Genomic DNA, 22012 nt, shown 5'->3' on the forward strand with positions numbered 1-22012 from the left:
GTACGTTCCATAATTTGTTGTGATAGGATACTGACTCATTTAAGTTGGTAGAACTTTTAAGTGGCTCACAGTTTGGCTTTCTTAACAGATTCTCAACAGAGAAAGCAATGCAAAGCCTCCAAACGAAGTGCTAGGAGAGCTAAATATGGAAAATCATCCTGGTGCTATATTCTGCGACCTTGCACAAGCCTTCAGTTGTGTGGATCACAAAATTCTATTTAGTAAATTAAATTGTTAAGGGATCAGTGGCATCCTTCTTGTGCCGATGAAATTGTACCTTCTTAACGGTAAACAGAAGACCTCTTTAACAGACTGTGTCTCAGATGTGAAACACCTCTGAATGAGAGAACATATAGTACGAAGTACCACTACGACTGGTGCTGGGCCTACTCTTGTTTCTAACGTATGTAAATGATCTTGCAATGACTTTAAAGGCAACTCAAAAACTGCAATTTTTGCTGATGATACAAGTACTCGTATATAAACCAAGGATCCAAACTCACCCTTACTAGACACAGCTCAGATGATGGCTCAACATGCCTAGAAGAAAAATGCTATGTTAGCACCAGATGTAGGCATTAATGGTCATACACTAAATGAATAACAATGCGTAAAATTCCTTGGTGTCCAATTGGATAACAAGCTAAAACAGAATCAATAAAAATTGAATCAAGAAGCTCAAGTCAGCATTTTATGCAGTTAAAAATGAATTTAACATATCTCATTAACACTTTCTACAAATTATCTGAATATCTAGATTCAGAGATATAAAATTTGTAAGCTTTGTGGCACATAGTGTTCAGGCTTTCTTGTAAAATGGTTTGACAAGTAGATATTAAGCTACTAATAGCAGATAAACAGCATAAAACTGATGAGGCAGCAACTTCTTTCAAAGTAGCAGCTTCCTTACTAACTCACTCAATTAAATTTAGATGAATGATAGTAAGTATTATAGACAGCAGCATGCAGATTAAGTTTCTGTGATATCATTGTCTCATGTTACATGTACCTTGACTCATTCCACATCCATGAAGATTCTCCTTGATGGGACCTGTGGAACGCAATGAATGAATGAGTGCCCTTCGAAGTATCTCATTGTATTTACCTAAAGATGAAGTGTGTTGGCATATTTTGCATAGTTCCACTCCCCATGCCTTATTGAATTATATTCTTGAGCAATGCACATGAAGTATGTAAAGTGATTATTCAGCAGAAGTAAGATATTGTGTAAAGTAGATAACTGTACATCTTGCAGAAGCCTTTTTAAGGCTCTTGGAATTCTTACAATCACTTACCAAAAATTTTGCTCCTTACAGGTTATTGTTGCTGATAATGAGAGTCAGTTTCAGCTACACTGTGATTTTTAGACACACACAGTACGGGAGACAAAAGTAATATTCACGTTGACTTCGGCTGCTTGTCGAGAGTTCACATCAGAGTTATGTTCTGTGGTGGGAAGATTTTCATCAAACCCCTACCTAACAAAAAGTAAGAAATTGGGTATCCCTCACAGTTAAAAACAAAATTAAAAACATTCATCATTAGTCACTCTTTCTAAAAATTATCTGAATTCACGGATTCAAAAGTTTTGTTAGCCATTTGGAAAGTATCAGTGTTTGTTACGAAGCTGCATGACAAGTAATAACACACTGAAAATAGGACTCAATATTTACAGATGTAGCTAATACTTTTTTGAAGAATACCATTATAATGAAGTAAATATTAAACTATTAATTGCAGATAAGCAGCAGCTTCGTAGTAAAAATGAGGAGGCATTGTGCTCTTTCTAATTTACTCAAATTTAGGTGGCATAAACATGAATACCATTAAGCAGTGTAGTAATAAGTTTATTGTTATGCTGTACCACTTCTCTGCTATTTGGTGTTTGTAACCCACTACGAATCAAGTGGACAGCTGCCATCACAAGCTGATGGAAGAAGTCATAGGGAAGTGAAGCAGACAGAAGCGGGCAAGGTGTTATTTTGCAAGAAGCATCAGGTAGGTTTTAGATTAGATTAGATTAGATTTACTTTCATTCCAATTGATCCGTAGTGAGGAGGTCCTCCAGGATGTGGAACATGTCAGAATGTCAGAAAAATAACAATACATGACAAATATTTACAACTAAAACAAATAAGCTAATATACCATTCCACAGGTCCCAAGGGGAATGATCATCATTTTTTAATGAACACTATATGAAAGAGTCATTTTACAAATACTAATGCACTGAATTTAAAATTAAGAAGTTTTTTTATTTATTTATAAGGTAATAAACATGTAACACACACACACACACACACACACACACACACACATATTTACAATTAACACATTACTGCACTGAAACTGTGCAGAAGTTATAATGTGTGTGTTACGGCCAAACTTTCAGGAAACATTCCTCACACACAAAGAAAGAAAATATGTTATGTGGACATGTGTCCAGAAACGCTTACTTTCCATGTTAGTGCTCATTTTATGACTTCTCTTCAAATCACATTAATCATGGAATGGAAGCACACAGCAACAGAACGTACCAGCATGACTTCACACACTTTGCTACAGGAAATGTTCAAAATGTCCTCCGTTAGAGAGGATACATGCATCCACCCTCTGTCGCGTGGAATCCCTGATGCGCTGATGCAGCCCTGGAGAATGGCGTATTGTATCACAGCCATCCACAATACAAGCACGAAGAGTCTCTACATTTGATACCGGGGTTGCGTAGACAAGAGCTTTCAAATGCCCCCATAAATGAAAGTCAAGAGGGTTGAGGTCAGGAGAGCGTGGAGGCCATGGAATTGGTCCACCTCTACCAATTCATCGGTCACCGAATCTGTTGTTGAGAAGCGTACGAACACTTCGACTGAAATGTGCAGGAGCTCCATCGTGCATGAACCACATGTTGTGTTGTACTTGTAAAGGCACATGTTCTAGCAGCACAGGTAGAGTATCCCATATGAAATCACGATAACGTGCTCCATTGAGCGTAGGTGGAAGAACATGGGGCCCAATCAAGACATCACCAACAATGCCTGCCCAAAAGTTCACAGAAAATCTTTGTTGATGACGTGATTGCACAATTATGTGCGGATTTTCATCAGCCCACAGATGCTGATTGTGAAAATTTACAATTTGATCACGTTGGAATGAAGCGTCATCCGTAAAGAGAACATTTGCACTGAAATGAGGATTGACACATTGTTGAATGAACCATTCGCAGAAGTGTACCCATGGAGGTGGAGGCCAATCAGCTGCTGATAGTGCCTGCACACACTGTACATGGTACGGAAACAACTGGTTCTCCTGTAGCCCTCTCCATACAGTGACGTGGTCAACGTTACCTTTTACAGCGGCAACTTCTCTGATGCTGACATTAGGGTTATCGTCAACTGCATGAATAACTGCCTCATCCATTGCAGGTGTCCTCGTCGTTCTAGGTCTTCCCCAGTCACGAGTCATAGGCTGGAATGTTCCGTGCTCCCTAAGACGTTGATCAATTGCTTCGAACGTCTTCCTGTCGGGACACCTTCGTTCTGGAAATCTGTCTCGATACAAACGTACCGCGCCACGGCTATTGCCCCGTGCTAATCCATACATCAAATGGCCATCTGCCAACTCCGCATTAGTAAACATTGCACTGACTGCAAAACCACGTTCGTGATGAACACTAACCTGTTGATGCTACATACTGATGTGCTTGATGCTAGTACTGTAGAGCAATGAGTCGCATGTCAACACAAGCACCGAAGTCAACATTACCTTCCTTCAATTGGGCCAACTGGCAGTGAATCGAGGAACAATGATCAAATGAATCATTAATATCAATACTAAAATTAAGTCTACAACCACAGGAAACACAAGGTCCGTTGACAAGTGCAAGTTATTGAAAATATGTGTTCCTGAATAATGCACACATTTTTGTACAAGACTAAGTGATTTTAAATCCTTGTGAAGATTATTCTTATTTCTAGTATTGATTCCATGAATTGAGCTGTTGGTTTGAAAAAGTGATATATTTTTAATGACAAATTTCATCAAGGAATAAATATATTGGGAAGCAGTAGTTAGTATCCCTAGTTCCCTAAACAGGCTTCTGCAGGATGTCCTCGAGTTCACACCACATATAACTCTTACTGCACGTTTTTGTGGCCGGGAAACTCTAGCTTGGCTTGATGAATTACCCCAAAAAATAATCCCATATGACATTATGGAATGAAAGTAAGCATAGTATGCCAGCTTTTTCATTTTTATATCCCCTACATCTGACAAAATTCGCATTGCAAACAGAGATTTGTTATGACGCTTCAGCAGTTCCGTGGTGTGCTCCTCCCAGTTGAATTTATTATCTTGCTGTAATCCCAAGAATTTAACACTGTCCACTTCTTCTATCTTCTTGTCATCATATGTTAGACATATACTCGTGGGACACCCCTTACAAGTTCTGAACTGCATGTAGTGTGTTTTTTCAAAGTTGAGTGACAAAGGATTGTCTAGGAACCAGTGATTAATGTCCACAAATATTTTATTAGCTGATCTTTCTAAGACTAAACTTGTTTTGTTATTTATTGCAATGTTTGTATCATTGGCAAACAAAACGAACTTGGCATCTGGTAATGTTACTGATGAAAGGTCATTGATATACACAAGAAAAAGTAAGGGCCCCAAAATGGAACCTTGTGGGACCCCACATGTAATTAGTTCCCAGTTTGATGATGCCTGATAACTGTGCTGACACAGTAAAAATCACCAGCCAGATCTCGCACTAGAACAAGTTATCATATATTTAACCTAATTCTGCTGTTACTGGAGCTGCAACACTGCTGACACAGCCAAATTACAGACAGTAGCAATAATGGCCTGGATTACTGCAAGTTGGGGCCTGGCACCAGGCCACTTCCTTCATTCATGTTTACTCATATTTCTGTGTAAAGCTACCATCAAACTGTTCATGATTACATTCTTGCTAAAATTAAGGGTATTGTGTAATTAGTCTAAAAATATTCTGTGTTTACCCTTTCTGAAATTAGTGGTGTTGTGTAATTTTGCTCAACAAGCTGGTTACCTAACAGGATAAACTTTTCCCAAGAGAGTGTACCTTTACATGATCTCTTTATTGATTTTAATATTTCCTGCCAGAACTCCTAATCCCAAATACTTTTTTCAAATGTCCTTTTGCACTAAAATAGGGGATTTCATATGTGCCTAGTTACTATTATTAATTGCTTTACTTTCGTCATTGTGACAAGCCAACCAAGTTCTTTATTTGAGTGGATGAGAGTACTCAGGGCTTATGGTTGAGAGGTTTAATGACACTCCACAGTCTGCAGCATATGATGCCTGAGCTTGTAAAGCTGTATCCAGCCAAGACTGGCCAGCTTGCCTGAAACATATACCTTTTGCCATGGGCTGATGTACACATATAGCTTATCAAGTATAAAAGACATAGTAAGCAATAACTGCCACATCCTAAACAGGTTTGCATTTGGTATAGGATGGAAATATTTGAATGCTTGTGTTGCAAAATTATTATTAGTTTATGCCTTCAAAGGAGTGGTAATTGTGAGCGAGGATATAATTGGTCATTATTTCTCGCAAGGAGTTGTGACTTTTGTGTCAACTAAGCATAGAAAGATATAATACTTGACAGTGGAAACACTGTGGCTCTTCGGGATTGTATAGAAAGAGGTGGCATCAACATGACCAGTGAAATGAAACACCATGCGGTAAAGAAACAGGAAATGTAGAGAGCTTGTTGAATTGGTGGTTCAAGTTTACAGAATTTACGTTGACATCTATATTGCGCCACCTTAAATTCTTTTACATATGGCACCACTACTTCCCAAGGTCTCCACACATTTTCCACCATACTCATAGTCTTAGCCTTCTCATGTTTATCCTGCAGATATCTAACTCCAGCTATAAAACCCTCTGTCCTTTTTAGTCTTCATCTGTCATCTTCCTTTTCGAGGCACATATAGCAAAATAGAGGGAACACACTGCTAATTTCTCACTGCATTGACTCACGGTATAGTATGGATTTTGTGCATCTTTTTTTTCTTAATCTTTATTTTATAGTTTGTTTTTATTTTTGAGACATTGTAATGGGTTTTGGTTTTATGGCAACGCATCTATTTTTTCTTTGATCATTGGCATCTGCAAGGGGAGGGGAGGTGGCAATATGAAGTACAGTATTTTTAACATTACAGAACTCTTATCCATTTCTAAAAGTGGCTTTTTATGATTCTGCAAACCACATCATTTAACCAGTTGTACCATTATGTCGCTGACTGCAGTGAAATAATACTCACTTATTTAAAAAATGGCAATTTTTGAGTCTTGCACCACTTCCCCCCCCCCCCCCCCCCTTGCATAATTTCTGCAGACACGTATGTCTGTGGGTAGTCTTCCTCTCATGCATAAATAAATAGATAAATTGATGAAACAATTTTTACTAAATAATCCTTAACACCGAAAAAAATCAGCTATATTCAAGGAGAAAAACAGTTGTTTTGAAGTTATTTCGTACTTAGGCTATAAAGAAAACACAGTCACAATGAATAAGGTAAAAAAGGCTGTATGTATTGCCTTATAAATATTGTGGATTGTATTTTTATATATTTTCTCTATGTCATAAATTTTTGCATATCTTCTGTACACCATGAACAGCACTAGAAACGTTTTATTTGCCAAAACTGGTTTTCGATAGTACGCAGTCTGTCATGTATGTTACTGCTGTCACATTGTGTACTTTGTTATTGGGCAGAATTCAGATCCTATCGTGTTAGCGAACAAGCATGTCATTGCTTTAGAAGTACATAATGCAAGTAGACATATTACTGCCACTCCATGTACATCTACAGATTTGTGGTAATTTATGTAGATATACAGTTGTTTATTTCCCGGTATCAGATGTCACAGACCATAAGATATAGACCGGAAAATCGGTTTTGGCAAATAAAGCATTTCTAATACAGCCCATGGTGTACAGGTGTTCATGTCTGAAAACTGCGGAACACCAAGTATTCATGATTTTAAAATTTTTCTTTTTTCACTTGTGAGTATACTATACAACTTTTATCATTGAACTTTTGTTACACATTTTGCTTTGGCCACTGCTAGTTTCCTAATTTTGATACCGTATCACGGACGTTACTCATTATCTGACTGTCACAGTTTGGTGCTGTGCGAGATGAAGCGTTGGATTTAAGTTCTATGTAGTGTCAAATGTTACAGGCCACAGTGTGACAATACGTGAACACGTCCAGTTCCACTGATGTTTACTTTTGTTTAGTGCGAGTTGACCTATCGACGTCATTTTGCCGTGATATCGAACACAAACGACGTAAACGCTTACTTTACAATTTTGAATTGGCTTCTTATGACGAAGTCAATAAGTATATTATCATCTCAAAAGTTTGATCATTATTGCTATATTCAACATAGTAGTCCGTACTTCTGTTCGCAAGATACTGATAGATTCTGTACACTTCAATTTCAAGATTATCTCTGCTTTTAATGTACTGTACCTAACGCCACCTAACCCGAGCAGTGTTGAACCTCCGACGCTACTTTCGGTTTGTACGTATAGGTGGCATCGTTAGAGCAACTAGTGCCTAGTGCCTACTGCCTGTAGATGTCTCTGGTGGCATCGGCAGTAGCTTGTGTGGACGCGTGGGGAGAGGTTCTACAGGTGGTCGCAAGTGACTGTGGGGTTGGTGCTTGCAATAGGAGCGTGCTGAGGTTGAAAAGATTCTGGAAACAATTGTGAACACTCAGAAGTTATTATGACCAGGTCAGTAATAATTTAATTTTCCCTTCTTGCTTCCGATTTCTTTCATTATCCAAAAAATACACACTGACAGTGGGATGTGGAGGACCTATCGAAGCATTCTATGTGAATTTGTAACCTGGGGCTGGTAATGTATATTTATGGGTTGTAACATTAAACGTCGATCTGAAGTTTTCATGTTTTCTTGGAATGCTTTGCAGAGCATTGGTTGTACCTACGGTACAAAATTAATATGGCCATATCATCCATGAAAACTATGGTGAAATGTCAAACGTTCTTACATTATGTACATCAGAAGTTTTGTAGCACCCCGCTTCTCATTCACTGCCTACATCACTCCGGGTTCAGTTGGTGAAAAAAATAAACACTCTTCCAGTTGATTACGTTAATATAGCGGAGATACTATCGGTAATTACGCCACAGAATGAATTTTTTAAATTTCAACAAGTCTCTTATTTATTGTCAAGATTTCATAGACGTAAAAAAAGGCCCAGAAAATTATTTTTCCGTATATGTATATTAGAACCAAAATGCGCGTCGGAGATTTGTCTCGGGACAATGAAGCTTTTCTGAATGCACCTTATATTTTATGTATGGAGAAACACGCGTTAAATGTGCAATGAAGGTAGACCGCAGGCTACGCTACATACCTTTGTGCCACCAAAATTTCACTTCGTGGCAGGGTAGAGAAGACTATTGTACCAGTGTAACATTGCACAACCATACTTAAAACTAATTTTAATATTGGTTTCGTGGGAGGGTTTGCTGTCCATGTCATATCAGGTAATGTATTTTTGTAGTATTTATGAGAAAAAAAACTGATGTTTTGCTGACTTAGTATGAAGGTGCGTATAAATTTAAGAACGCGCAAGTGTATTCGTACCTTGCATCGTAGGTTCTTCTGTGGCATGAGATTTATACCATAAAGGCCTGCTCAGGTTAGGTCATGTTCACTTCATTTGTATATAAAGATAGCTAAAGGCATAAATACATAATGGTGCTGTAAAGTGATAGTATTGTCGGAGTCGTCTTTAACAGGAACACGATTTCTGATCCGAGACTTCCAACTACAATTCTAGTTTACAAACATACCACAAACACCATACCGGTACTCCTTTTCGGCAATGCGTCACGCAGTGTTGCCAGCCGTTAGCGTGTAACACGGACTCCCGTAATACGCACGTAAGTTATGAAGTCATTCCACACAGTACGTAATACCGCAACGTAATCCGAATGCCATTCACTCCAGCTTTCGACGGGGCGTCATGTAGAGTATTATAAGAATGATGTGACATTTGCGGACGGTCCCGGTGGCTTCGCGTTACTGCCTCATCAATGACTGGCGCGTCTCTGCTAACACCTCAACATGCGCAGGTTAATTTGCTCTCGTCGCCTTTATTCACGGTTTGATATTCGTGACGTGACGTCTAAATCTTGTTTCATGCTTCCTTGTTTTCGTGTCACTGCGAAGATTTAACAGTTCCTTCAACGATTGGTACCCGACAGAATAGAAACATTTGATATATGTGGTGTCTGTTCTTTCGGACGTGTCCGAAAGAGTACACCTCCATTCGCGAAGTGCCGCGAGCAATGAGAATAGTGGGTAAGTTGAATTTGGGTCTGACAGGAGGCATGCTAGGGTAGTCCGTGCAGTTGCGATGACTGACGTGTCCGGATTGCATAGTCGTCAGTGTGTCTGCCTAGTAAGCAGGAGACCTGACTTCGAATCCCGGTCCGGCACATATTTTCAAGTTCCACCATTGATTTAAATCAGTGTTCATTGGCATCCAAAGTCTGTTGTTTCTTTGCGTTTTGAAACATTTAAAACTGTACACCTGCGTAAACAGCCTGTAAACGGCGTAAATGCCCAGCAGTGCGACGTGACGTGCTGTTGACACCCTATGTGAACACGCCGAGACTCGCTGAAGCCGTTTTTGTGTTTAGAATGCATTTGGAAGATTACAACACACTACTGTCCTTGAAATGTGAGATATGAAATAACTGTCGCTGTTAAAGTGGCAAAATGTAGTTTGCATTTGACTCTGTAGAAGCGTTTTCAATAACCAGTTGAGTGAATTAACGAAATACATTGCGCACCCGTTTACGTAAACCTGCTGTGGAGGAAGCAAGCTGCTTCCTGTCGTGAGCTTGGCTCTGCTTCCATAATGGACCCCTTTATCCACGAAGATAAAAATGAACCACAGAGGGTAGGTAACGAACGCTGAAGCGTTTTATCTACTCTAAATCGATGCAATCAATGACGGATATTGTTGCAATATATTTATCAGTAATTATTGACGATAATATTATGACAGCAAAGAACTCCCGAAAGCGGAGAAAAATGTCATAGATTAGAAGTTTTCAGCCTTGTATCGATTGAGGACTAGGAAAGCGGAGTTAAGAATGAGTGCATGTTATCTACATTTGGAAGCTATGAAGACACTCTGGTTCTGCATGTTATAATAAGTACATTCTCTGTGCTTCGAAAAACTTCTTCCGTTGCAGTTACTTTAAATGCGACATATCTTCAGAAAAATTGCTACGAGGTATCTTGCAGCGAGTAGCGACCCGATACAGTTGTCGAAGGACTTCCATGCAATACTGCATACTTCATGGCTTTAGTTTCGCGCCGGCCGAAGTGGCCGTGCGGTTAAAGGCGCTGCAGTCTGGAACCGCAAGACCGCTACGGTCGCAGGTTCGAATCCTGCCTCGGGCATGGATGTTTGTGATGTCCTTAGGTTAGTTAGGTTTAACTAGTTCTAAGTTCTAGGGGACTAATGACCTCCGCAGTTGAGTCCCATAGTGCTCAGAGCCATTTAGTTTCGTAATATGTATTGAAATTACAGAATATAGGCAGTGCCAAATTATTTCTGCTCAGACGATATCCGAAAAGACTCGAAACCGTAAAACTTGTTCACGACTTAGCGACAAAAGCTATGCAGTGCTGTTAAACAGTCACAAAATTCTCTTCCAGGTAACGCCACCTTCGCAGCACCCCAGCGGTAGAAAATCTACGAAATCCTTACGCACCGAGAAAGGTGGCTCCGTGGTTAGAGCACTGGACTCAAATTCGGGCCGTAAACCTTACGCGAATCGCTTAATTATACTGCAACGCAAAGTATTGACAGGTAGTGCGAGCGCTTTCTCAAACAGCTAAAGAGCTATACCGAGAATTTGACGCTTCAGAATCTATCAGTGAGCTGGAAATTTGACGCCTGTTCTTACGCCTAACTACACGCCAGCGACTGGTTGAAACGCTACACTGGGGCTCGTGACGTCCTTCGCTAGAAAAGGGTAAAACATTATGAGATGCATATAGCTGAGCTGAAGCCCGCCTGTTATATAAAGTTTCGTTTTAGATCTCACAGGCTACTATACACACAACACACACCCTCATGTGCACAGGTATACACAAAATTTTTTTTGTGTGGTTCAGTAGACAACAAATCATTAAATTTAAATTGCAATCCCATGGTTTCCAGCAAAGTTTCTGGGAGTTTTCCCTTAATCGGACGCATGCTAAATCTGGGAAGTCTCTTCCAAATATTCCTAATTGGAATTCCCTTTGCCACCCTTCTAGCCCATTTTGGATATTTTTTCCGAAAAGAATGCGACTCTGCAAGGGGCCGAATGTCAAAACAACCCGCACTATCACTTGCAAAAGAGAATTAAAAAAGAGGGCAGGTGCAAGTAGGGATCGCGCTCTGGGGACTCCGTAGAATTTAATTACGTATATAGACAGTTCGTTGATCCTGGGAATCGAGAATCCAGACGTTTTCTTATCGACACTGATAATGGCAAGATGTTGGTCCCATGAATTCCAAGACTTTCGAGAATGTTTTAAGTTAAATCGGCTAGCAAATGACAAAAAATTTTGCGTGTGCTGTAATTTCAACTTAATGATTTTCAGAGTCTTACCTGTAGTGTGAAACCTTAATTTCGTGATTCTAGCCTAAAGGGAAGTAAGCTATAGGTTTTGATGAGTGACTATGCGAATATCAAAATATGACGTAAATGCTTACGTCTTTTGATTTCATTGACTTCAATTTTTACTCCGCCAGTGACTGTAGACATCTGCGGCACAACTTTCAAATTGATGCGACTACCCGTTCTTGAGAAAAAGGCTTTTAACAGTTAGAAAGACGGACAAACAGCCAGATAAACCTGAAATTATTCTGTTTTTACTGATTGAGGAGCAGAATCTTAATTGGTTAGTTTCAGCACGCTAGAATACCGCCGCCGAGTGAAAGTATTCATGCTAAGACTGTAATACTACGAATTCTGACAACTACATTCGACAGCGTGAGAGCTTACCAGTAACCTCTGATAAGGGGAAAAAGGTGATCTGTGATGCTTATTTCTGTCTGACATCGTAGACGTTGGACACTACATTGTCGCAGATCGTAAATGTATTGAGTTCCATCCCCCGAAGTATTTCAGTTTTAGTACAGCTGGAAGATAAAATACGCTAATGAGGCTATAGGATGGAACTGACATGAGAACAAATGACCAGTGATCTAGTAACTGATATGCCTCAGCGTGCCTAAACAGGTGGCCACCGTAAATCCTCTGCAGGTTGAAAATTCGTCGGAATGAATGGCCCCCATTGCTGCGGGGATTCTGGAGTGTAGTGTCTGCAAAGAGGGTGTGTCCCAGAGTAGGAAGTAGGGCTGTGTGTCGAACTAACTTGCTTATTAGAGTATTGCTGCAGTCGAGAGGAGCGGGCCCTTGAAATCTACGTTCAGTCATCCAAACCCTGTTTACCCTAACAGATTATGGCAGATGCCGGAGTGGGTTGTTCGAAAAGAAAACGATGGATATGCTTTCTGATGTATACTGCTAAAACGCTACCCCGAAACCCTGTATCAGTTGCATGTTGCCTAAAGTCTTCCGGGGGCAACAAAAAAAAATTGTTTTTCGCGATATTATCGACGTAAGGCAAGTATTACACTTACAAACCGCGTGTGCTGAGGCAGCAGAACTTACGGAACACAAATACACTGACTATATTCATCCAGTATTTGAGAACGAAAGTACTTCGCGACTTCCAGCAAACTTTACACACAATTTCAAACATTTCCTAAACTGTTACTCGATTTCGTGCCCAAAATCAAATATGTAACACATTAATCACACTTTTGAAGCTTTTTTATCCATGGGAGTTTGATTCTTTAAAGAATCGTGTGTTCCCTGGTTCTTGGCATATCAGTCTCCGATCAGATTCTGTCCGTCTCTTGGGCACTGTGTGTGTTAAAGATACAGTAAAAACGTTGGTTTAGTTCATTGGAAGGTTAAAGGTGTTTTTTAATGATTGAATGATAATCGGTGGTACAGTAGGCAGAGTGAATTTCATTACTGCTCTGAAGTATATTTAACACAATGTTAGAGCAGGTGCATAACAAGTCAGTCATCTTTTATTGCCTCTTTTTTGCGTATGTCTAGGTGTACCTTCGATTGAATCCCGTGCCGGGACAGTTTTAACCTGCTATGGATCAGCATTGTCTCAATATCAGTTACCTTACTTCGTATGACAAGCATTTGCATTTATTGTTCTTGCAGCTCAGAGTCGCCGCGTGTGTGTGTGTGTAAGCGAAACTCTTGAAACACGCGACTTAATGTAATTACATACTACGTTTCTTAAATATATATTATAGTGCACAATGTCTTTGTTGTCTGTACCATTGTTCTTGTCAGAGCGGACTAAATGAAATGAGGACACGGAACTGCATACGACGTACAGATAAGGCAATTCAGCTGCCGGTGAGTCACGGGAAGGTTAGTCTTGACGGATGTCGCGCTCGGATCACCTGACTGGAAGATGGTGGGGAAGGCCGAGACACGCCTCTCCATATAGTTTCTTCCCTCTCCCATTACCCGCTTCCCCTCCTACCCAGTACCCCCTCTACCTTTCCCGTATCATTCGGTTCCAGGCAGACAAGGATTCGCGCTGGTGAAAGCGGTCACGTTACATCCTATTACGTGGTGCGTCCCCTGCGATTGAGAAAGCGGTGTCCTTCACCTTTGCGGAGTCACATAGCGCCTTAAACGGAGACTGAGACAACCGGAGCAGGATATTTTTTTGCTGCGACGGAGCTGGGGAAGGTGCCATGCCGCACTGAGAGTTCGCCCCGGCCAGACAGGCACAGACCTGTTAGCGCGACCACCACCGGCCGTGCTTTGTTCCCCTAGTACAGGGTGGCGCACGAAAAACCGGCCCCGAGTACTAGACCATGTTCATCGTAAGAGTAAATCGGAAGAAAGCAGTACACAGTGTTTTCTTCCGCGTTTGCTGGAATCTCATTAGATTTCGTTTCATGTGCCTCGAATACAGTCAAGTACTGTTGTAAGGTTATGTTGTAATTACGCGCACATCGACTGAGCGATAACCCGTAAAAACAGCTTCACCGGCGCTTTTAACTTCAACAGCACTGGCCAGCCAGCTGGTCCACCAGCTAACCTGTAGATGTCAGCAGTTGCTTTTAAGACGTAGAAAGAAACGAGCAAATAAATAATATAGCTTTGAATGTCATTTAATTTTTAAACAAAATGAAATAATATACGCCAGAACTCAGGTAATACGCTTCTTAGGGGAGCAGACGGAAAGCGTAGCATGCTCTTGTTCTTACCTAACACAGTACTGAAATTACAAACAAGAGTAATGAAAATACCTAACTTAAATACACGTTAATTTTTCTGCTCGAGCTGTGTGTGACTCAAAAGCCTATTGAAAGGATTTCATTGTATAGTTAAATACAGAAGCCACTGTAGATATTACTTACGGTCTTCGCCTTCTCAACTGCTTTCAAAACGAATCCGATACATACATCTGAGTACTGAAACGCATCTGCCTCGTTGACGTTAAGTCGATCAACAATAGAATCCACGAAGCCATCAGAGCACCGCCTTGTCTCCTTTTATGACGTGCTGATCTGTATCCCGTCATCGTTTGGTTGGCAGACATGTGACACAGCTTCTTGCATTAGTTCCAGTAAGTCAGGCAGCTTACATGTCTTGTTATTACTCGCGATGTATCTCTTAACTTGGTTCCAGATCAATTCTGTTGCTTCATATTGTAGTGATACAGTGGCAGTTGTAAAAATACAGCATTTGTATGGGGTGCTAGATGTGAAAATTGTTTCTATGTTTCTACGACGCTTATCACTCAGCTACGTGAGAGACTACATCTGTGGTATAAAATAATGGACGTGCTTTTTATTTGGGTTATGTCCAAAAACTTTAATTCGTTGTATTGTTTGAATTAAAACAATCTTGGACCATATCCGCTCCTGCTCAGGACTATCATTCACTATTCTTAGTGACTCATTGAGCGGATTGCACGCTATCGGCCAGTGCTTCCCTCGCCACCCGTTGGTCATCGCTATCCAGGACTCCCTTTCTCTCCTCGCTCAGCTTGGATGCTCGGTGGTTTTCATTTGGTTCCCAGGCCATGTTGGGATTCCTGGCAATGAACTTGTCGATCGACTACCAGACCATCTCTCGCTGTTGGCATTCCGGAAATAACCTTCGCTCGGCATTAGGTCTTCTGACCTTTTCCTTCCTTCCCTGTCAATAGTTTATCATTTTATGGATGTTGTAGTTCCTTCTTTCAATGTGGTATTTTATCGGTTTTGTTTAATCTCAGGACTGATGACCACGTAGTTTGATCCCTTCTACACCCAACCAATCAACCAAAACAATCCTGGATGATCGAGAATTTATGTTTGCAATGACAACTGGAATTTTGCGTGCAATATGTAAGTAATTAGAAACAAGAATACTGCATTTTTCGTGTTAATTATCTTTTATACGTAAAAGATGTAGGTATTCAAAATAGAACGCAAAGAGCAGAAAGCCAAATCGAGATTTGAACTTTGGATCTATTGGCTATCCCCCATTCAAATCTACATCGATAAAGATTCAGCTCTGCATCGCTTCTACAACAGAGCCTTAAATTTGGTAAATAACGCCCTCGGGAAACCTAAAAGCCATTTTTTTCTGTAAACGTATGAAAAACTTTGCGAGCAATCTGTATCTCGACGCTTTTTAACGTTGTTCCACGGCGTGTTTCACTACGGAGTAGGAAAGCAGCGTCAGCAATTTTCCCACTACGTATCAGTAGCGCGACAATCAGAACACAACGGTACAGACGCTACGACTGTACACGTTTTTTAAAATAAAAGCTCAATAACTAAAGTGTGATTAAGACAGGCATTGATGGCTGTTAACACATTAGAATATATTCAAGATTATTTTACCGTAAAAGAGTAACAAGACCTGTAATACATAAGCAGGACCTACTTCCAAGAGCGGAACTACACCAGCGTACGTGTGTTATGGTTCCTGACGCGGCTGCTCACCATCATCGCGTTTGTGTTTGTTTACTTCAGGTTTATTCTTATGATGAACAAAATATAGACTGCCAATTGTCGCCCGCCACTTGTCATCTACTGTTTCGAAGCTGTTGCGACTAGGTTTTGTATTGTCAGTACGGAAGTCTAATTATTACATGTTCATCCATTTGTTGCTGCATCTTTTCGTGACGGGCAACAATTCGTGCGTAATTGGCGAGAAGTCTGTATACTCTGGACCAGTTTTTCGTGCGCCACCCTGCAGAAAATTTCCCGGCGTGTCAGTGATAATATTTTATACTATATGTCAGAACTGCTCCTAATTTTCTGAAAGGTTTGCAGAATTATGTTGGGATCCTATAAGCTGTACACCGGACTCAAAGGTTTCTCAGCCACAGGTTTCTCTAAATGTTGAAATATACGGTATTTAAATCAGAGCATACCAAATACGGTTGCCCAAAATATTCTAATAATTCGTATTTGCTACTTCAAATACCTCAATCATTTTTAAAGCGCGTCTGACAGAAGTATTACACTCAATGAAAGATACTTTTCTTTTGTGCTGGAGGAGCTTCTCATGGATTTTTTTTCCCCTACCATTCGATACAGAAGAAATTATTTACCTTCTGCAACGTAACTAAGAAGAATCCCCTACCTATACCAGAAAATCTTGGTCATAACATTTTCGTTAGGTGAAATTCTTCGGTAAAAGGTCACTGTCTTTCATACTGTACTTTGCTGTTTAGTTCCTGCGATGTAGTCGTGTGAAGTAGTGGATTCTAGTCTCATACGCAATATCAGATCGGCGAACAAAATCAATCGTATTAAACATGGTCAGATTTGATAAGAAAAACTTGTTGGCATTTGCTTTTGGTTTGTGTTAACGAGTAAGGCGCCAAACTTTCGTATTGTTAATTTTTCATGTAGGAGGGATAGTCGTGTTTTAATTACTGCCTCGAAGTACAGTAATTTTTTGTAAACACGAAATGTAGGAAGGAAAGGCCAAGAATGAATGGGAAATCGTGAAGGCTATCCGCAAGGGGCATTGTGGTAATGCAGTGGCGAAGATTGAAAATTTGTGCCAGGCCAGATCAGAACTCGAACCGTCATTTACCATTTCTCATGAGCAATTGCCTTAACCGCTACGGCTCCTGGCACGGTCTTGATCGACTCAGATTTCCAAATTATTGCACGCTACAATACATCGTCCCTCGTCCATTAAATTCACTTCCCGCAAATCCTGATTCCCGTAGGAGTTCGGACAATATTTGTGCATTGGCACAGGAATAAACTTCGAGCCGCATTATCGCGACTGTTGTCTGTTGTGTCGGACATGTTCGACAGAAGAGAGACCAGTCAGATTTATACATTTCCGGAAAAAAAGAATGGGGACGGCTCCTAGACGTTTGTTTCATTGCAAATGCACAAATATCGTACGAATGCCTATGAGAATGAGGATCTGCAAGTAGTGAGTTTAATGGACGAGGTGCACTGCATTGCAGCGTGCTTTTCTTGCTTTCGATGGCAAGCGGTTACGGCAACCGCTCATGAGAAACAGTAAATTCGGGTTCGAGTCCCGGTCCATGACAAATTTTCAACTTTCGCCACTGCATCGCCAAAGTGCCCACACATCCTTTCCCTTTGCTTCTCCTTCCTACGTTTCATGTTTACGTGTAGCTTAGTACCAGCCGTGTCATCATGATATCTGTTATGTCAGACATGATCGACAGAACAAACACCACTCAGATATGTATAGAATTAATTTTTTCTTTCCAGGTATACGTCTGCAGTCCTGGTACACACTGGAATCTTCGCGCCACAGTTCCATAGCAGGCCGCTAGAGGAGCCAAACAAAATGGCGTAGCTGATAAAAAGGTGGATTGCGCCATTTTGCTTTTGCTCATCTATCGACTTGCTACAGTACTGTGGCGCTTGCGATATTAAGTGCGTTCCAGGACTGCAAAGGGAAAAAAATCTAGAATGAACATTCACTTAGCAGCGTAATGTGCACTGATTTGGAACTTCCGGCCAGTACTGTGTTTCGGACCGAGACTTGAACATGGGACCTTTGCCTTTCACGGGAAAGTGCTGAAGTGAAACAATCCCCTCCTGTTCCTTGGCTAAGCCATGTCTCTGCTACATCATATCTTCTGGGAGAGCTAGTCCCACAAGGCATGCAGGAGAGTTCTGTGAAGTTTGGGAGGTGGAAGATAAGTACAGCTGTGATGGCGGGCCGTGTGTCGTGCTTCGATATTTGTCAGCCGTGGAGGTAGCTCAGCATATTCGGCCACGGGACTCTCCGTGTAATGATAGAAAAAAAAAGAGTGCAGTTCTCATCGACAGAATATGAAAAATTTCGTGCGACATGCGCAAAGAATCACTGACGATATTGCGATGAAAAAACAGATGGAAAGAAAAGCAAAGTCTTCGGGTTAGAGTCCCGATTCGGCAGGTAGTTTTAATCTGCCAGAAAGATAGAAACAGAAAATTACGTAGCTTTTTTTGGTGTGATTAGACTTTCTGAAAACTTTAAATGTATCTCGTTTGCAATAAGCCGGCTGGAACAAGGGGTTTTATGACGCCGGACGATTTATCCATTTGAAAGAAACATGTAAAACGGCAGATTACGATAATTAAAAAATCAAGTACTCTGCAGCTAAAATTGACTATTTATTAGTTGTTATGCAATGCGTACGGACGTGAAAAAGGAAACTGATAAGATACCAGATGTACTTGGCTGAAAATGTTCTCTTTGCTCCAGTGATTCGATGATTCTGTAAAACTGAAAACTCTGTTTGATCGCAGAGTGAAGCTGTGCGATAAGACTAATTTCAAGTCTACAAACCAGAGACTATTCAATTGCACAGATTCTAAATATTGGGCCGCTGTTTCCTTCATTGTAACTCACACACTTCATCAGTTCGATGGTGTCTGTAAAAAAGACTTGCGTAGTTTGAAATTTGTTAAATCGTCGGCTATCCATTAGTATTTTTGGTCTGCCATCAGTCCTGACAAAGCTCTTCCCACTTAACACTTCGAATAGCAGCGCAAATCTGCTGGCCACTTTAGTGCAATTTTGGGATCATGAAACAATGTTCCTGCAAATGAGTTACATTCATTTGGTTTTATAAAATCCTAGTAGGTATAATTTTTCATGATCAGTTATGTTGCGGTCTTGTCTGAACGATGGTTCGAAGCAGCTCTCCACGGTACTCTTGTCTTGTGAACCTCATTTTCTCTGAATAACTACTGCAACATATCCGTTGCTCCTTATGTACAATTTTTAGCCCCCACACTTACTTCCAATACCAAATTGACGATGATTTACTCCCTTAGGATGTGTAGTATCAACTGGTCTCTTCTTAAGTCGTGCCATAAATCTTTCACCACAGTACGATTCAGTTTCTCCTTATGAGCTACGTTGCCTACCCATCCGATCGTCAAAATTATCTGCATCCACACTGCAAAAGCTACTATTTTGTTCTCATCTGAACTGCAAATTATACATCACTTATGTATGAGGCTACACTCTAGACAAATCCATTCAGAAGAGACTATCTAGCACTTGAATATGCACAGCCAAGATAAAAATCAGTACACGTTTTACAGCTTTCCAATTCACTTATGATTTATTATTACAACAGTGCATATGGAGTCCAGTTACAGATCAATAACGCAAGCGGCTCTGAGTTACCAGGTATCACACCATGCTGAAACACCCATATTAGTACGTGGTGTAGCCTCCACAGGCAGCAATGCAGCACTGACTCTGGCATCCAGTCGATCGTACAGAAGAAGAATGCTGTCCTTGGATACGTTATTCCACGCCTGCTCGACCTGTTCACGCAGTTGTCTAAAAGTTGTCGGTTGGCAAGTCGCACGAGTCACTTCTCATACCATCGTATACCTCACGTGCTCAAGTGAAGACAAGTCTGGAGATCGTGTTGGCCAGGGAAGTTGCTGCACATCTTGCAGAGCACATTGAGTTTCATGTGCAGTGTGTGGGCCTGTTGGGAAACCACGTCACCTTCCTGTTGCAAGAACGGCAAAATGACAGGTCTGACAATATCATGCATGTACCGAGCGCTGGTTAACGCCCCCTCCAGACACACCAAAGATGGAAAAGAGTTGCAGCTTATGGCACCTGAGACCATGAGGCCTGGGGTGGGGCCAGTGTGTCTTGAGCGAATTCACTCTACCATACATCGCTCACAAGGTCTACGTCGTATGCACAAACGACCATCGCTTGCATGCAGGCAGAATCTGCTTTCATCACTCTAGACCATGGCGCGGGTTTTCATCTTTCAAGTGATTCTCTGACGGCACAAGTCGAGCCGTGCACGTCGATGCCGTCGCGCGAGTGGAAGACGGACTACAGGTATGTGTGCCCGCAGTCCTACTGCTAATAACTGGTTCGCAGTAGTTCGTGTTGACATGTGTATGATCACAAGCCCTCTTACCTGTGCTGTGGTAGCTGTACGATCTGCCACTGCTGCCCTGGCGGGAGTCTGTGCTGCGTGGGCGTCCAGAACCTCTTCTATGGGTTGAGAATGGTCACGTGAAAACTGATGCTAACATTGTTGCACAACCGACACAGCACGTCCAACTTGGGTGGCAGTTCTCCAAAAGGACACCCCATCACTCGGAAGGCCACAACTTGGCCCCTTTCAAATTTGCTCAGTTGGCTGCAGCAAACAGTGTGTGCCTCCGTGGCATGGTAGTATTGGAGCTAAGCTCATTCTATTCCAAAGTACCGTTATCCAAAGTGGCGGCTGTGACGTCACACACAACCCCAGTGACGTCATCCACAATGGCGGCCGTGACGTCACACACACAACCCCAGTGACGTCATCCACGATGGCGGCCGTGACGTCACACACAACCACAGTGACGTCATGCAAGATGGCGGCCGTGACGTCACACACCACCTCAGTGACGTCAATCAAGACGGTTGATTTTGGCAGTAGAAATTGTGGGAGGTTCAAATTCCAACATCATAATGCGTCACACCTAGTAAAATGGCGGGAAAAATGGGCTTCTCTTTATTATGTAACCATTTTCAAGCGTGTGTGTTCGCCACTGGGTCTGGGCTCCAACTGGCTTAGTTAATATCGTCGCCACCAGAGTGTGCCACCATGATGTCATACAAGATGGTGGATTTTGGCGGGAAGATACAACACTTAGGCTACCTCCACTAACCTAACCCCCTCCTCCCCCTCCTACTCCCCGAAAATGGCGGACAGTTCAAATTCCAGCATGATAATGCGTCACACCTAAGAAAATCGTGGGAAGATAGGTCACTTGCACTTTCGCTACCAGCCTAAGAAAACTGATGGAAATAAAGCACACTTGTACTAACCTCAGCCACCTGACTGCCAGCTCCTCCTAGGAACTGGCACAAAGTGTGTCTGTGACATCATGGCAGCCCTCTTGGATGACGTCACTGTGGGTGTCTGTGACGTCATGGCCGCCAACTGGGATTATGTCACTGGGGGTGTGTCTTGTGATGTCACGGCCGCCATCTTGGATAACGGTACTTTGGAATAGAACCGACCTAGCTCCAATACTCATGGTTTCCTGCTTGCTGTGGGCATTCCATATTAAAAGGCAGACACAGATGGTACTCTGGTAGCTATGCCACTATGCTATCTGTTGGCGGAAGACATTGAAATCATCATCAGTACTTGTATCACCATGTGGCATTTGTTGTTTTCGGATAAAAATCGACGTCCTGTTTCCAGGTATTTCCAGGTATATGACTTTTTTTCCGCCAGCGTGTATTCAGTGTTAATAAATTTCTCTTTTCAGAAATGCTTTTCTTGCGGTAGCCAGTGTATATTTTATGTCCTCTCTACATCTGTCCATCATCAGAT

General features: G+C 41.5%; 1 protein-coding gene across 1 annotated transcript in view; it reads left to right on the forward strand.

Annotated features, from left to right (window-relative positions):
- Positions 1-7671: 7671 nt before the first annotated feature.
- Positions 7672-22012, forward strand: part of LOC126481456 (uncharacterized) — a 156640-nt gene continuing 142299 nt past the window's right edge. Inside the window, exon 1 of the mRNA XM_050105227.1 lies at positions 7672-7794. Coding sequence (XP_049961184.1) covers positions 7787-7794 — 8 coding nt within the window. The 5' untranslated portion in view covers positions 7672-7786. The remainder of the gene's footprint in view (positions 7795-22012) is intronic.

The sequence above is a fragment of the Schistocerca serialis genome, chromosome 5, assembly GCF_023864345.2.
Source record: "Schistocerca serialis cubense isolate TAMUIC-IGC-003099 chromosome 5, iqSchSeri2.2, whole genome shotgun sequence".
In the NCBI taxonomy this organism is placed as follows: Eukaryota; Metazoa; Arthropoda; class Insecta; order Orthoptera; family Acrididae; genus Schistocerca; species Schistocerca serialis.